Raw genomic sequence first — 9,507 nt, forward strand, 5'->3', positions numbered from 1 at the left:
TTTTCTGCTTCTTGATGAAGTTGAATACCCTAGTCCTTCCCACTCTACTTTGGACATAAATCTGTTGTGGTACTTACTAAACTATAAATTTTTATTTCTTTATTTTTTTCTTTTGGTTTACTTGTGTACTTTTCCTGCTGAGTTATAAGTTTCCTGAGCATTTCCATATGTTGTCTACCTCATTGAAGATGCTCAATATGGGAGTGGGTGGATAAATGAGTGCAGTCCTTTGAACTGGGTAATAGGCAGTTCTGATGTTTGTAGTAATAACAGTAACCTTTCTGCCATTGGGGCTCTTCCAGTCATTGGCAAGTGCCCCCATCAGTGACTTATAGACTTAACAACCCTCTTCCTCAGCATACACTGTTTAAGGACATTCTCCTCCAGCCACACTACAATGTTGTTTCGGTCTTATGTGGCATGCTCTTATCCTACAGCTTTTCACACTTTTACAGTGATCATTTCTTTGTGTCTTCCATTAGCCTTGGTCCAGCCCTGGTTCTTTCTTTTTTTTTTTTTTGCGGTACGCGGGCCTCTCACTGTTGCGGAGCACAGGCTCCAGACGCGCAAGCTCAGCCGCTCCGCGGCATGTGGGATCTTCCCAGACCGGGGCACGAACCCATGTCCCCTGCATCGGCAGGCAGGCTCTCAACTACTGCGCCACCAGGGAAGCCCCCTGGTTCTTTCTTGAGACCAGTGTTTAATCTACCCTAGTATTGCTAGTTTAGTACAGGATGTAGATTGTACTTGTAGACATTAGATTGATATTGGAAGAGTATAGAGGAGGGCAATAACTTGGCTTTATAGTATCGGTAAGTGTTAGAGGGAGTAGAAAACCACTATTTTGCAACCATGTTATTCAAGATTGGTTTGGGCAAGAATTGTTAATTGATGCTAAATCTAGGGGAGAGGACTTGATGAGCAGAATATTTGCCTGGTCTCAGAAATGTCTGCCCACAGATTACTTATTAGTTGCAAGGAGAAAAATTTGCAACCATACAATGGAGCTGGATAACACCTTGACTGAATATGTAAAATTGACATCACCAGCAAGGTGAGACAGACATCACATGCCTCTGGATGTAATATCTGGAAGGGCACACCATCACTTATGTGATAAAATATGTAACCTGGGACCTAATCATGAGGACACAGACCTAAATTGAGGGCATCCCGTAAAATAACTGACCTGTATACTTCATAAAGGAAGACACGCTAAGGAGCTGTTCCTGATTAAAGGAGACTGAAGAGATATGAGAGCTAAATGCAACATGTGATTCTGAACTGATGTCTGATACTTGAGGGGTAAAAATGCTATAGAGGGCATTACTGAGACAAATGGGGAAACTGGAATATGGACTGTAGATTAAACTGTTTCAATATTTAATTTCTTTAATAGACAACTATATATATTTCCTAAGAACAATATTGTTCTTAGGAAATATACACTGAACAATTAAAAGTAAAGAGACATGGCACAGCAACCTACTCAAATGATCTAAAAAAATGTATATATATATATATATATATATATATATATAAACAAGAATAAATAACAATGTGGCAAAATAGTGGTGAATCCTGAGAAAGGGTATTAGGGAGTTCTCCGTTCTTGTAGCTCTTCTGTAAATTGGGAATTATTTCAAAATACGAAAGTATCAAGGGTCCGCTAAGCTTTGTAGCAAACTAAGTACCATGATTTCCACTGTTATTTCATCACTTTCCTGTATGTAACTTTGGAAAGTCTTCTGATCCAAAATCTTCCCTCTTTAAAAATGATACTCTTGTGTATAGGGAATTAAAGACTCCATCTGGGGAATTTGTACCATCTCAAAGCTAGATGCTCGAATTCAGCAAAAGAGAGAGGAGCAGCGTCGAAGAAGGGCAAGCAGTGTCCTGGCTCAGAGGAGAGCCCAGAGTATAGAGAGGAAGCAAGAGAGGTAAGGAGTGGAGGCTGATGTCAGAAAACATCTGAATTCCCTTCTGTGGGCACTTTAGGAAGTGATTAAACTTAGTATAGAATTCAGACACTACATAGTGACTTGGAGTTTCAATACCCCATTATTTGTCTTTTGTGCTTTCTCCCCCAAAAAAGTTACAGGTGATTTCCCCCCACTCCCCTCACATTGAATTAAACTAGTGTCTAGCAGTAATCCTTGTTCAAAATGTCGTGGTTTTTAAAAGAAATCAGGATGGTGAATAGAGAGCCATAAAAAAATTACTTGGATTGGTGGATACTTCTAGGAGTGCCTGTGTGGATTTTGATAGAAGAACCTCAGACATCCTCTTCTAGTCTCCAGTCTTGGAATTTAGAAAATATAGTTTTTTGTGTGTTTGTTTTTTTTAAGGAAAAACTGCTTCTCTTGAAGTATTTTTAGCCTTTTCTTATTGACATTAGGAGAGAACATTGGGATAACAGTAGGTGCTGGAAAAATAAAATGTCAACAAAAGATGTAGAAAGGAGAGCTACTGAATGATACTATGGAAATAGCCTGTATGCCTTTTAAGCTAAATACATGTGGTCTTTTCCAGTGAACCACGTATTGTTAGTAGAATTTTTCAGTGCTGCGCTTGGAATGGTGGAGTATTCTGGGTAAGTTCTTTTTCGTCAAATTCCAGGTGCCTTATAAGCATCTTTATTCAGATTATTTTGGTGTTCATGGTTCTCAACTGTCTTCTTGAAACTGAGACAGGTAGCTTTCACCTGCTAATACGTGCTTAAGGCCATGACTCAGGATTCTGTGCACCTTCACTCATTTTATTCCCACTCAGAGAAAACTTGTATGTAAATGTCAGGAATAGATAGCCCTGAATGTACACTTTTTTCTTAAATGACTTACTCACAAGTTTTAATGTTAATAGGTAACAATTTCTTGTGACATTGTCTGGACATTTTGGTTAAGAGCAACTGTGGGGGCTCAGAGGGGAAAGAGATGGATATGGGCAAGCTTCTCCCTTTGTCTGGTCATAGCAATGTCCTCGAATTGATTACTATTGAAACTCACACCAGAAGGTTGCCTACAGCTGACTGAGAACCAACACAGGCTTAAGTGAAATTTGAGTACTTTGAAGAACAAATAGTTAAGTATTTTCTTGGACTTGAAATTCAGTATAATTCAACTTGTGAATCTAAACATTTCACAGATATTTTTAGGTGTTAGCTTTAATTAACAAAATATGACTGTGTACTTAGTATATGCCTGTAGTTTGGTGTGACTACTAACTGAAATGCTCTTCTAGTCCCCCAGAAGTCTGACTGTTTCCGTAGGCAGTGCCAGGTTTGTCCTCAGCTGGAGAATTGGGAAATAGAACTGAGTCCAATTTTGGTACCACTTCAGGGCTCCTATTTTGTAAAAGACACTTCCATCTGGAAAATAATTACACTGAAACTTGGAACTCCTGTTTTAAAGAAGGGCTTTTAATGTTTGCCTTATTTCCTCTCTCCTTTAGTTCAGTCTCCTTTTGTTTTATCGAGTGTTTATTCCCGTGCTTCAGTCAGTAACGGCCCAAATTATTGGTAAGTATGTCCATTGCCGAGGTGGGAGGTGTTTCCCTGTGTCTCCCTCAGTCTATTGAATACTTCCTCTGTACCTGCAGCTTTAGATGTTTTTAACTGAAATCTCTCAACAACCCTTTGGGTATTGTTACAGATAGCATTTTATAGATGAGGAAATGGAAATTGGTTACCAAGGTTAAACCGTTAGTAAGTGGCATAGCTGGGATTTGAACCAGGGTGGTTTCCTGCATACAGTGTACTGCTGGTCACTGACATATCAGTCACCACCCGGTAAGCAGGTTTGTCTCAAGGTAAGCAGCACATCTCCGTGGCTACTCTGAGTTGGAGTTGTGGCCAGAATTTGGTGTGTCTACGAAGAATAAGACTCTCTGAAATAGGTGCAGTGATGTGCTGGCAGGAACCAAAGACGTATGTGTGTGGAGTAGGGGTCGCATATTTGGTCTTCTGGTTTTCCATTTCTCCAGTTAAACTAACAAGCCTTTCCGCCTTTCTTAGGTGATCCGTCACTACATGGGGATGTTTGGTCGTGGCTCGAGTTTTTCCTCACGTCAATTTTCAGTGCTCTTTGGGTGCTCCCCCTGTTTGTGCTTAGCAAAGTTGTGAATGCAATTTGGTTTCAGGTAGGTCCAGGGCAGAATGGAGTCTGGGTTCTATGGCATAATGGATCGCCTGGTGGCAGGTTTTAGCCTGCGAAGTTAGTGCCCATGTAGGGAGCGATTTCACCGCCTTAACTTTTCTTGGTCAAGCAGCCAGTGGGTGATCTCTGTGCTCTTGTAAAATGGAATTATCCTCTCAGGTCTCCAGAGCATCTCATGGCCAGATGTCCAGGGGCTTTTCCCCCCTGGCAGGTCTCATGGCAGATCAGTGGCCTTAGCTTTGGGGCTGGGTATTGAGGCCACTTAATTCATGTTTTGGTGAGCTCCTTTCTCTCTTACAGGATATAGCTGACCTGGCCTTCGAGGTATCAGGGAGGAAGCCTCACCCATTCCCTAGTGTCAGCAAAATAATTGCTGACATGCTCTTCAACCTTTTGCTGCAGGCTCTTTTCCTCCTCCAGGTGAGACTGGCCTTCTGGGCACGTGAAGCAGATTAAGAAAAGAAGATTCACTAGAGGGAGCTTCACAAAGACAGGGTGTCACATTTATACTCAGCAGATAACGTTTATGGGAGGCAATGATTTGTAAATCATTTTTTCACAGAAACAACTAGAGACTTAAAATCATAAAATGGTAAAGAAACATGAATTTGCCTGCTCCTCCCTGCCACCCTGAGCATTCTTCACTCTCCTGCTATTTAGAAACTTGAGAAGCAACTATCAGGCTATCTAGGTAGAGAGTGATGACTCAGAGTGGCAGGTGAACAGCGTCAGGTCTCTGAAGCTTTGGAATTAAGATTTTCCATACTTGTTCTTCAGGGGATGTTTGTGAGTCTCTTTCCCATCCATCTTGTTGGTCAGCTGGTTAGTCTCCTGCATATGTCTCTTCTCTACTCACTATACTGCTTCGAATATCGTTGGTTCAATAAAGGTAAGCCTGTCTAAAGAAACTCAGAACTTGGAGGCCCAATTTGGAAATGGTGCTGCTAAGTAGACTTCTTAAATTCTTCAATACTTAGGCCCTTGGCAAATCGTCTTTGTAATGAAGCAACCTTTTTGGCAAGAGGGGACTTAGATTTGGCTTGGGGGGTTAACCCTTAACTTTGTTGCTGGGGAATGTAGCAGTGTAGCATCATCCTTATGGAGCTTAATGTCACGTAGCTCTGACAGCCATAAGATGGCATAAATGAGCACGAGTTATTTTGAATTAGAGAAATTAATTTGATGTTGGTGCATACAGATTATTTTGGGGGATATTTTGAAAGTCCTTGGCATATTTGGGCATGGTTGGTTGAAAGGGGTTAATTGATTCCTAGAGGATAGCTGCCTTCTTTTGATTCTTGCTTTGTTCAAGACTAATACTTACAAAGGATTCTGGTGTTGTAATTCAGAATTCACTTAGCCCGCCAGTTTTGAAATTGTGATTGTCCAATTGTAAAACCTTCGCATAGAAGCTTTATCAGATTTGGACAATTCTAATTTATATGCTTTAGTTGTATTCTAAATGGCAATTCTGTACCTACAACTCAAACCTCAAATAAATTGTCTACCATATTTAGTCATTTGACTAAAAGGAAATATGCAGCCTAATTGTATTGGCTCCTTGTTTTAGGAATTGAAATGCACCAGCGATTGTCAAACATAGAAAGGAATTGGCCTTACTACTTTGGATTTGGTCTGCCCTTGGCTTTCCTCACAGCAATGCAGTCCTCCTACATTGTCAGGTAATTTGACTGTAGGGACTTGAAGGGGACTGGTAAAAATACTCAGTGTAGGGAGCACCTTCTGTATGCCTGGTTCTGTGCTAGGCATTCTGCATTCTTATTTGGCCATCAGGAGGTCTGTAGGATTTTTTCTCCCTGACAGATAGTCATAGACATTTGTCAGTTAGCTTTTTTTTTTTTTTTTTGCCCCGTTTTGCGGCATGCTTAGTTCCCCAACCAGGGATCGAACCCGTGCCCCCAGCAGCGGAAGTACGGAGTCCTAACCACTGGACCGCCAGGGAATTCTCAGCATTAAAATATAGTCTGCATGATCATATATGCCATATTCTTTCTTCTGTTTTGCTTCCTCGAACAATGTTAAACATGGCCAGTGCTTAGAAAAATCCTTTTTTTTTTTTTAAAAGATGTGTTTGATACATTAAGGGTCCATCAAGCCATGATATTTAGCACTGGAGGCAGAGAACTTTGGGCTTCTAATATCTTCAAAGTCATGGCTGTTTTGAAGGTGACTAATTATTTCTTTTCTTTTTTTTTTTTAAACAGTGGCTGCCTATTCTCTATCCTCTTTCCTTTATTCATTATCAGCGCCAATGAAGCAAAGACCCCTGGCAAAGCATAGTAAGTATTAGCCAGTATTAGCTAAAATGCACTAAGTTTTTTTGGTCTAAAGTGTTGGGGCCATAACACTGCAATCATGTGAATGAGACATTTTTGTTAAGGTTTTTTAAAAATAAACTTACATTGCAGGAAACTATTAATATACAGTTCAACAAGAGAAACACTTCTGGGATGTATCCCAAAATTTTCCCCATGCATATGTGCACATATGTGTTTCAGAAATTGCTGCTATTATACATATTCTTAAAATGTAACGGTTCACCGAATAAGGCACTTATACCTGTAGTTGGGCTCATTTTGTAAGAATGGCCAACTTTTTAAAAATAGTGGGCCATGTGTTCTGGCTACAGGAGTTTATTGATAATGACAGTAAAACAAAGTATTTTAAAATGAATCTTTAGTAACACTAGCACTCTGAAAGTTTTATCACTTCAGAGAAAAGCCCAATCTTTTGATCAGTTTTGGTTAAGTCAGTGAGGTACACTTCTTAGAACTTTCCAATCTGCTTTGGGTTCTTGCATGTTCTTGCTATCCAGTAAATGCTAAGTGTGTATCTTGACGTAACTAACTTTCTCTTGAAGCTCTCCTGAAAATGAAATACACATAGCATATGATATCTTCAGACATAGCTTGAAGTTTGTACCCTAGGAAGGTACTTCTTGAATCAGAATTAATCTAAAATAGAACTTTATTTCCTCTAAGCCCCGGTACTGCAAATGGTGATGCTACTGCACTTCTGACAGGACCCAGTGCATTCTTTAGTTGCTGCCTGTTTAATCTGTGTGTCTAACCTCTGTACATGCTTGATCAAATTTCTGGTGTCTTGTTTTCCCCTGTATCGTTTTAAATTGAAAGTAGTCAAGTAAGTTGTCAAATAATTAAAACAGTTTTGCTCAACTGGGGGTGTCTAACAGGTTGGGTCTCTTTTGCCTTTTAGCCTTTTCCAATTGCGCCTCTTCTCCTTGGTGGTTTTCTTAAGCAACAGACTCTTCCACAAGACGGTCTACCTGCAGTCTGCCCTGAGTAGTTCAACTTCTGCAGAGAAGTTCCCCTCACCACACCCATCTCCTGCCAAACTGAAGGCTGCTGAGGGCCACTGAGTCGCCTGCCACCCAGAGGGGATGGGTGGGATTGGAAGGATGCCGCGTCAGCTCTTTTTCTTGTTCACCTCCCCGACCAGGGAAGGCAGGACCCACTCTGCCAAGGGCCCTGTGCATATTACCTTCTCTCTGAGGAATCGGGATTTTTGTCTGGTGCACGTAAGGCAGAATCGTCCTGACACCAGTATGGATTTTAAACACCGGTGAGTCTGAAAGGACCACAGGTTTTTCTGCAGCTCTTTTCTAGCATTTGCCAGCCCCCGTGCCTGGACTGATTTGAATACTTTTTCTCCCTGTGCCATTTATCCTCCCACCTCCCCTTCCTGCCTTCCACCACCCTTGGATGAATGGATTTTTGTAATTCTAGTTGTTGTATTTTGTGGACCTGTTGTTTTGGTTTTTCTGTGAAGCACATATATTGGACGTGGGAAGTAAAGGAGACTCTGCTGCTCCTGGTCACTCCCGTTATAGCCATCACTGTCTTGTTTCTTATAACTCAGGCTAGATTTGGTCTCTTGCTCCAAAAAACAAACAAAACTGCAAAAAAAAAAACAAGCCTGAAGAGATGGGACAGGAGGAAAGACCTCACAGCCAGATCTGCTGGGTTTTGAGGAGTGGTTTTCTTTCTTCCCCTTGAAGGGGAAAAAGCTTTTTTCACTGGTACATTTAAAGCTCCCCCAGCTATAGGGAGGTACCAATTTTGGACAAGTGCCACTGCAACACAGAATGCTCAGAGAACCTGAACTTTTAAACTCTGGAGGTCTGAACTTCATTGTTGGCCACTGCTGGGTCTGTCTGGTATTTCAAAGGAATATTGGGTGCTGCAAATAGGAACTGAAGGGGTAAACTTATTAAACCCATTAAACCTGTGATTGGTTGGTGTTTTCCTGTCATTTTAAAGAGACTAAATATGGGGGGAGGGGCAGGCGTCAAAGCACTTGCACGGTTTTTTTTTTTTGTTTTTTTTTTTTTTTTTTTTTTTTTTGCGGTAGGTGGGCCTCTCACTGTTGTGGCCTCTCCCGTTGCGGAGCACAGGCTCCGGACGCGCAGGCTCAGCAGCCATGGCTCACGGGCCCAGCCGCTCTGCGGCATGTGGGATCTTCCCAGACCGGGGCATGAACCCGTGTCCCCTGCATCGGCAGGCGGACTCTAAACCACTGCGCCACCAGGGAAGCCCTACTTGCACGGTTTTAAGACATCACAAACGTGAGCTTGTTTCCCACAAATGTGTAATGGTTGAAATTTACAAGTTGTCACTTCAAGAAACATATGCATGGAACCCAGGACTTTGTCTTGGATAATTTGGAAGGTTAGTTCTGAAAAATGTTCCCTGAAGAAGTTTGGGTTATGTGATTATAATCATGTTAACACCTTGTGAAAGGATTTGGGATTGAGTTGTTTTCAAGTCTATATGTGCATCTGTCCTGTGTACTCATGAATGAAGAGAGGGCCTTCTAGACTTCAAGAATTGAACATTCTCATTAGGGAAGAGGTGAGACATTTGGTTAACAGAAACCTTTACTATGTACAGGACCAAGTAAGGATTTAAAAATCGTTGCCAGCAGATGTGAACCAAATTTGAATATAGAGGTTTAAAAATGGTATTTTGGAGGTAGGTGTTTCCGGCTCGTGAACAAAAATTTGTAAAAGTTTAAGATTTATTTTCAGTATCCCTCTGGTCATTTGGCAGTAGTATTGCAGAGAACTACTTTCAGGTTGCCGAGGGGGTGGTTGAAGAAGACCTCAGTATTTCATCAGCTTGCAACTGATCAGCGACTGCCTTACTTAAGATTAGTTGCTGTAGATTTTAAAATGAGATTAAAATGGCCACATCTTTGCTGCCTGAAATTTGTATTTGTGTCAGATAAGCTCGTCTCAGAAGGGTGAGGGAAGTTGAGTAGAGGAAGTGATATTATCCAGCACTGTGCCTGGCTATAGAAAATGCTTTAAGTC

At 41.2% G+C, this 9,507-nt stretch overlaps 1 protein-coding gene across 1 annotated transcript in view; it reads left to right on the forward strand.

The window, feature by feature from the left end:
- The window catches only part of EI24 (EI24 autophagy associated transmembrane protein), a 12,018-nt gene extending 3,592 nt beyond the window's left edge, over nucleotides 1-8,426 (forward strand). The window contains exons 3-11 of the mRNA XM_024740800.1: nucleotides 1,795-1,940; nucleotides 2,533-2,593; nucleotides 3,451-3,517; nucleotides 4,013-4,137; nucleotides 4,455-4,574; nucleotides 4,932-5,043; nucleotides 5,725-5,836; nucleotides 6,380-6,454; nucleotides 7,392-8,426. Coding sequence (XP_024596568.1) covers nucleotides 1,795-1,940; nucleotides 2,533-2,593; nucleotides 3,451-3,517; nucleotides 4,013-4,137; nucleotides 4,455-4,574; nucleotides 4,932-5,043; nucleotides 5,725-5,836; nucleotides 6,380-6,454; nucleotides 7,392-7,554 — 981 coding nt within the window. The 3' untranslated portion in view covers nucleotides 7,555-8,426. The remainder of the gene's footprint in view (nucleotides 1-1,794; nucleotides 1,941-2,532; nucleotides 2,594-3,450; nucleotides 3,518-4,012; nucleotides 4,138-4,454; nucleotides 4,575-4,931; nucleotides 5,044-5,724; nucleotides 5,837-6,379; nucleotides 6,455-7,391) is intronic.
- Nucleotides 8,427-9,507: the final 1,081 nt, after the last annotated feature.

Source organism: Neophocaena asiaeorientalis, unplaced genomic scaffold, assembly GCF_003031525.2.
Source record: "Neophocaena asiaeorientalis asiaeorientalis breed wild unplaced genomic scaffold, Neophocaena_asiaeorientalis_V1.1 scaffold308, whole genome shotgun sequence".
NCBI lineage: Eukaryota > Metazoa > Chordata > Mammalia > Artiodactyla > Phocoenidae > Neophocaena > Neophocaena asiaeorientalis.